Raw genomic sequence first — 7733 nt, forward strand, 5'->3', positions numbered from 1 at the left:
GTGTCTCTTTATTGTTGTAGATTTGGCTTCCTTATGTGTGAGTGATTTTTGATGAATTGAAATCGATTCGAGAGCTTCGATCTTCACTAAGAGCGGCATGAGCAGCTCAAAATTTCTTATGGATAGTCGCTTTGGGGGAGGGGTTTTAACGTGCCACTATCCCCTTACCCTAGATCCGAGTCTTTATAATAGAGGTTCGCAGCCTAAGCGCACCGTCTGAAAACGAGTGGTGATCACTGAAAAGCATTATGTGGTTGGGCCAATTGAAAGGTCGTGTGAAGGGATTAAGTTTATTCGAGACATGATCTGTCAACACTAGTATTGCGTGATAATTCTGTGAAAGCCGCCAGTGCTTTTTACCGCACAAAATGACAATGACGATCGTCTGTCTGTGTCTCTCTGAGACCCTCATTCCAGGTACAGAGAGAGAGAGAGAGAGAGAGAGAGAGAGAGAGAGAGAGGCAGTTCTGCGTTACACAGAGGTTTGGCAGGTACAAAAACAGCAAGAGAGTCACATCTCAGTATCATCATAGAAGATCAAGAAGACCACCAAATCTCAGTATCATCATCATCATCATAGAAGATGAAGCGTCTTCTAAATCGCATTCTTCCTCGCAAAATGGGTCGAGAGAGGAGGCAGCAGCAGCAGCAAGAGCCAGCACAAGACCAAGCAGCTCAGCAGGCCCCTCCCTTTGAAGCTCCCCCTCCTCCCCCCCTTCCACAGCCGCCGAAACATCCTCGGCTGCCGTACGCCCACGTCGACGTCCACCTTCGGGCCCTTGCAGGTCAAGCCGAGGGTTTCGGTTGCCAATGCATTGGAGGCCTCGATGGCGACATCTACCATGTCACCACCCTTAACGGTACACCCCTCTCCCTGTTTGTGTGACCAGAATATTCCTACCAGAATCAGATGTCTTGATTCTGCGTTGTATTTTTTGCCTGCATTGCAATAATAGCCTGCCTTGCACATTAGGAGGTCTTCTTATGAATGGATATTTTGGATTTAGCTTTAGAAGGCAAGGCTGATTGTTGGTTTTTTTTGTCGTCAAGGACATTATGCATAGTTACAAGTGATGCAGGACAGGACGGGGACAGGGGAACAGGGAGGAATTTCCGTCACTAGTGACTAATAGATACTCACATGGAATAGGACGTGGGATTGTAAGAAGCTATGGATATCTTGAATTTAGCTTTAGAAGGCAAGGCTGATTGTTGGTTTTTTTGTCATCAAGCCAATTATGCATAGCTAGAAGTGATGCAGAACAGGACGGGGACAGGGGAACAGGGAGGAATTTCCATCACTCGTGACTATATAGTCGCATGGAATGGGATGTGGGATTGTAAGAAGCTTCCATCCCCGCAATCCTCAAGTCCAAAAATGACCATCACTTGTGACTATGACATTAGGTACAACTGCCGGCAGTCTAGACTTAGTATTGTTGAATCTTATGTGCTGGTCAATTTCCTATTAGATGTGACTAAGAGCAAGTCCTCTAGTCACATCGAAATCCCATGGTTTAACTCGCACATGAGTAAGGATTGTTTTCATGGTTTTGAGGATAATCACTTATTACTCAGGTTGTAACTCAGCTGTTTAGTTCTACTTGATTATGGGCCTCCCAATCATGGTAAGCCATTCAAACCCAACCATTTATGTCTGCAGACCAACAAGCTGCCTCTCATCTTGTGTATGGACCCTTGAATATTAACCAGTGCACTAGAAAATTTGCTATCAATGACATTCAAACTGCCACAAGTTTCTCCCAGTACACAAGGTTGTTAAATCATTTAGTGGGCTGGTTTCCTTGCAATAGCAGATGAGTAAAGGTCTTGGACTTTTTCAGGTCAAGAACTAGTTCAATGTTTGTACTATGAGCATATACTGATGGCATCAACATTGTAACTTGCTAATCGTCCCTGTTGTTGCAGAAAATGGAGAAGGCAGCCTCAGACTAGCCTGCAAGTTGAAAACACCCCTTTGGATTGTGTTTGATGTCTCTGGTACAATTGTCTTGTCATCTCCAATCAAAGTTCAGTCATACAAGACCATTGATGGACGAGGCCAGAGGGTAAAGCTTACAGGAAAAGGGCTGCAGCTTCAAGAGTGTGACCATGTTATTGTCTGCAACCTGGAGTTTGAAGGTGGCAGAGGTCCTGATGTGGATGCTATTCAGTTGAAACCTAATTCCAAACACATTTGGATAGATCGTTGTAGTCTTTCTGACTATGATGATGGGCTTATTGATATTACCAGACAATGCACTGACATCACAGTGTCAAGGTGATGCTCACTTTGTTTTTCATGGATGTCCATCATACCGATGGATTCAAACAGTTTTTATGCCAGATGTTTGTGCCCTGCTGAAAGGAGATCAGAGCCTATAATCTAGCTCTTTTGCCATTGCTTGACCATTCATAGGCTTTTATGCAGGTGCCATTTTTCCAATCATAACAAGACTATGTTAATAGGAGCAGATTCAAGTCATATCGGTGACCGTTGTATTAGAGTGACCATTCACCATTGTTTCTTTGATGGCACGCGTCAGCGCCACCCTCGTGTGCGCTTTGGAAAAGTGCATCTATATAACAACTATACGCGAGATTGGGGCATATATGCAGTTTGTGCAAGTGTTGAAGCTCAGGTTAGGAAGTTCACAGCTAAATTTGATAATATCAGGCTATAGTGTCATTTAAAAGGGCTCTATTGTGCCTGTTTTGCAGATATTCTCTCAGTGCAATGTTTATGAGGCTGGGAAAAATAAAAAGGCCTTCGAGTACTATTCAGAGAAGGTGAGTAACACAGCAAAGGTGCTTACATGATACATCTTTTTTTGAATTGAGACCACTATCTATTGATGGTATCTCAGAAGGAAACCTTGCTTTATATACAGGCAAGTGATAAAGAGGTTGCTGAGACAGGCAGTATTTGTTCCATAGGAGATGTATTTTTGAATGGTGCAATTGGGATTCCAAAGAACCCTGAGCGGGTTTTCAGACCAGAAACTTTCTCATTTTCCTGTACAGTGAATTCAGTCGCACCAGATTCACTGTCACGAATTAAATCGTGTGTTGGCTGGCAAAACATTCCTTGTCCTCCTCTGTCTTGCTGAAAGGAGTTTTTTTGTACTAGTAAGCTGACCAAATTTGAGAAGCATCTATTCAAGGCCAAGCAAACTCTCAAAGCAGAAACTTATTTTTCCAGTGAGCCTATACATGCATTGTACAGGAATTACAGATGCATTGGTTTTATCAAGAATGCATCTTTGTTATTAACTTATATGATCCAATCAACATAATGGGAAGTATTAGCCACCCACCACATTAGCAGACTCTGATGCTTTAGTTTGCTCTATGAGTGATCCAGGGTGTTTTCTTCATTGTGAAATGAATGCCCCCTTTCAAGATATCAATGTACTGTACTTGAGCTTCAAACAGTAATAGAGCTACTACTGTAGTATGTATAGCACAAGTACAAGTAAGTGATGAAGCTGTGCCCAAAGCTTTGCCAGAAGTTGTGATTTTAGCTTGACATGTTGCTGCATCCTATACCTGCTATGGAAATTGGAAGGCTCAACCATAATTGCCTATAGGTGACAGGAGAAATTGAAACAAATTCTTTTGAAATCATAGCTACAATAGTGGGAAAAATAGCTGAGCAAAACTCCTTTACATCCATGGGGGTGACTGCATCAGAATCATGGCATATAGGGTAAAGTGGCCAATCAAGTGACACACTTCAATAGATCCTGTGTGCCCCCCCGCCACTCCAGTCTCATGCCATTTTATCTAATTTATGCATACTTCAACAAGCCAAGCTCGTAATTTGTCATGTTGTCATCTCTTGTGAACAATGGAGACATTTGTTGCTTAAAATGGAATGTCCAAGCTTACATGAAATACTAGTCTATTGCCAATGAAAGACAATTCTAATGAGTGTATAGGATAATTGGATTTTTATGGCCATCGTGGGTTAAAATGGAGTTACTCCCTTGTCAACTAGGCTAATGAAGAGAGTGAGAGTATAGTAAATTCATCTAACACACATGCACTCGCGTGCGCACACACACAGAGAGCTCCTAGGGATCCATGGTGACCTAGGGATTCCTAGATGGCGGTTTGAATGATCTTTTTTCTTAGCTTCCTTGGTTGTCATTTGCATTTGCATGTGCATCCATTGGAAGAATTAAGTCATTATTTGAGCATTGGATTTTACTAATTTGTCAATTGAAGCCTTTGATTGGGTAGTGGAATCCACCACTTTCTCAATGGAAGACTTCATTTGATTAGTAGACAATAGCATCTGTTCCACTTTAGATAATAGCTCCGTATGCCTTTGAGCATGTCCATTCTCATATTTACACATGGTATTATTGAGTGTATTGATGTTTCCTTGCATTTGAGGCTCTTCAAGGCTCTCTTTAGGTGTATTTTCTAGCATGGAATCTCTAATTTGTTGAGCATACTCATCTTGGGCCTTGCTCTTTTTCTTACGACTTGCCATGGTAGTGCAGTCTTGTAGTATCCCCTGCCAAAAAATTGGCTATAACTAGAGATAGGAAACTTTGATTTTCAAAACTTTTGATTCAAATCAAAGCCAACTATGGTCTTTTCAAGATGAGCTATAGCACGTCATAATGGGTTTATGACAAAAAAATTTGCAATTCAATTTCCAAGGCTAAACTGTCTAGGTCTATATCTTGTTTTAAGTATCATGTTTTCACCTACGAGAAAAATGATAGTGCCTAATGTCTACCAAACCTTGGAGGAAGTCGGATAGGACTTGTGGATACATTGTAGTATCCATACTTGTACTTCAGTGATGAAGATGGTACTTGTAATGGTTTGTATATACCATGTAGTGTCTTGTAAATCCCTTGTTTTACCTTGTTTTGATCATGAAGGAACTTGAGTATTTGAAAGTGCTTCAATATTCAATAATGCCTACCAAATCTTGTAGGGAGCTGAATAGGACCTGTGGACACCTTGTAGTACCCATACTTGTACTTTAGTGATGAAGATGGTACTTGTTATGGTTTGTATATACCTTGTAGTGTCTTGTAAATGCCTTGTTTTACCTTGTTTTGATCATGAAGGTACTTGAGTCTTTGAAAGTGCTTTAATATTCAATTCTTCACTTGTACGTGTGTAAGGGATAAAACAACATACAGATTCTCTCCTTGGGCTTCGAATCATCGAGAGGTAGGCAAAGTTTTCCTCGGGTTGGTTGGTTGCACCTCTTCGGGATCTTTAATAGTGGGGGAGGGCCACCTCTCTTTTGTCCCACTATCTTGGCATCTACATTTTTCCTCGGTGGGAATATCAACATGGCAATGGCATACTATTCTAATCAATCAGCATGATATGCATTATTAAAATTTTCATTCAGCTCTTTACATGAAATGCAAGAGAATTGAAATTTGGCAAAATGGATGGAAAGAGGGTCTTAACAATGTAATTTAGTAGCTCATTGATTGCTAGTACTATCCTCTACAATATTTTAACCTCGGATAAAGAAAATCAGCCAATCAAGTCAAGGTTATGCATCAAAACATTGTAAATGATATCCATGATGGAATAATATTGAAATGAATGCTAAGATTTCAAAGTAGTAGGCTCTAATTAATGGTAAGAATACTAACCTATGATCTATTGATCAATTCAAAGAATTTGATTGACCAATAATCTCTCATTGATAAGTGGAAAAGCTTAAGCAAGTGGATTATTGAGAGATTTCAAAGATTGGACAAGTGGAATACCTTGATTAAGGTTAAAGAAGATGGTTAATGCTAGCTGTAATTTAAATATTAGAGGAGCCTTTCATAATCCACCATGAATCTAGTATAAGGCTTGAAAAGTCCGTAAGACTAGCTTAAGTATGATTGAATCCATGAAGAATCAATGCTCTACACTTGCTCGAACACTTGAATGTTGAAGATTCAAGCCTCTTAAAGAAAAGCCCCAAAAGAATCCTTCAATATGAGCTTCAAAATCTTCAATAGGCTGCAATCATCACAATGCCTTTAATCTTGGAGTCCAACTTGCTTCAAAATGATGGTAGAGAGACTTTGGATGTCGCGAAGAGTCAAAGATTGAGGAAATTGAAGCTTCCTTGTTTGAAGTGATGGCTACCCTGATGTATATTAGGGTTTTAGAGAGAAAAGATGAAGATCAGTGACTTCCAAGGCTTGTTCATGTTGAATACAAGGCCAAGTAATAGCTCAATGGTCCGGCAATCTACAGGCAGATGATTGTTGCTGGTTGTGGATTGTGGATTGTGGTTTGTTGCAAAAAAGCAATGCAATTCGCAATGCATTTTTTTGGTTGTTTCCCAAGTCTCAATGCTTTATCTCCTGTCACTCAATGGTGCTCTATCTAATGCATAAGGGCTAAAGAATCATTGCTCCATGGTTAGACAGGAAGAAAAGATCATTGGAGAGTAGGATGTTGCATTTCTTGGTAGCCACCATGGAAGCTTCAGCCAAATGCTTGAAAGAGAAGGAGAAGAAAGCTCTACTCCAAAAAGTAATTGTAGTTAAGTCTTCTCTTAGTCCACTCAATATCTATTTTACTAAATACCTCCAAAATTTGCATGAAAGTTTAATGATGACTTGCTATTTTTGTCCATCCATTGCCATATCTATCCCAAAGATCTCAAGATTTAATCTTGTTCCAAGTGTGGATGGCGTGTAAGTCATTGCTAGTCCATGTCTTGTACCTACAATACTTGTTTGAAATTGGTTTTAATTATGAAAAATTGGATTGAATGTGAAGAAAAGAGAAGAAAAATGGATCAAAGACCAATGCTCTGATACCACTTGTCAAGGAGTGGACTGGGGAGAGAGAAAGAGGAGAGAGAAGATTGTAGAAGAGAGAAGAAAAAGTGTAGGAGAGAGAAAGAGAGTGATGAGGAGAGAGAAATACTAGAAATGGAGAGAGAAAGACGAAATGAGGTGAGAAGCCATAGAAGCTATGAGCAAGGTGATGAGGAAAGAGGCAGTAATGTATTAATGTTTCAAAATATGTGAAAAATTATGTCTCTCCCTTTTATACCTATGTCAATGTGACATGGTATTACTATTATTTCTACACTAAGCATCTATTCTTCCCAATTTCTTACAAATAATAGCCATGAAACGAATTAAACTCCCACTTGCTCATCACGAATGTATCTTCATGTCATGAAGGAAAATATAACATTAATATTTGCGCCTTGGATTAATTTCAGCCTTTGTAAATTTAGCCCTAGCCTATGTGTACATGTGTGAATAGCCCTTAAGTTTGGAAGAGGGTTAGAATAAAAAGGGACTAGAGGCCAAAGGCAAGACATCTTTTGATCATTCAATAACCTTGGCTTTACCATTTTCTTGGAGTTAGCTTCTTCTTAGCCTTTGAAGCACTCAGCCATGGCCGTCATGTATTCTTGAATTCCCAACTATTAATACATGATGAGGATGTCTTGGTGCAATAGATTTGTTAATTCTTTGTTGTAGCTTAGTTAATTTTCAATTTCAGTTAGATTTCATTCCATGGTTAATTGCTTTCTTACATTGGTATCAGAGCCATAGCTTAGATCCTTGCAGAAGTCATTTTCAAGTATTAGATTCAGTTTCCTAGGGTAGAGAGAGCAAACCATAGTTAGGAATTTGAGTGACAGGACTTGACAGGACATGAAGGCTTCAAACCGGAGTTACATGTGAAGGTCTGCTACAAACAGGGATGAAGATGGTGATTCT

At 39.9% G+C, this 7733-nt stretch overlaps 1 protein-coding gene across 3 annotated transcripts; it reads left to right on the top strand.

Annotated features, from left to right (window-relative positions):
• Window positions 1–205: 205 nt before the first annotated feature.
• On the top strand, window positions 206–3404 carry LOC148009591 (putative pectate lyase 4). Of its 3 annotated transcripts, XM_087673182.1 has the most exons (6): window positions 206–417; window positions 492–860; window positions 1930–2281; window positions 2432–2642; window positions 2698–2790; window positions 2892–3404. In XM_087673182.1, exons 2-6 carry the CDS (start codon window positions 584–586, stop codon window positions 3108–3110), a joined length of 1152 nt encoding a protein of 383 aa, XP_087529308.1. In that variant the 5' UTR covers window positions 206–417; window positions 492–583; the 3' UTR covers window positions 3111–3404. The 3 variants fall into 3 exon arrangements, with proteins under 3 accessions (XP_087529308.1, XP_087529307.1, XP_087529309.1); XM_087673181.1 differs by having other exon boundaries at window positions 206–860; XM_087673183.1 differs by having other exon boundaries at window positions 207–860; window positions 2722–2790.
• The last annotated feature ends 4329 nt before the right edge of the window (window positions 3405–7733 follow it).

The sequence above is a fragment of the Lygodium microphyllum genome, chromosome 30 (genome assembly GCF_053477565.2).
Source record: "Lygodium microphyllum isolate KBCC chromosome 30, Lygodium_microphyllum_v1.1.10, whole genome shotgun sequence".
Classification (NCBI taxonomy): domain Eukaryota; kingdom Viridiplantae; phylum Streptophyta; class Polypodiopsida; order Schizaeales; family Lygodiaceae; genus Lygodium; species Lygodium microphyllum.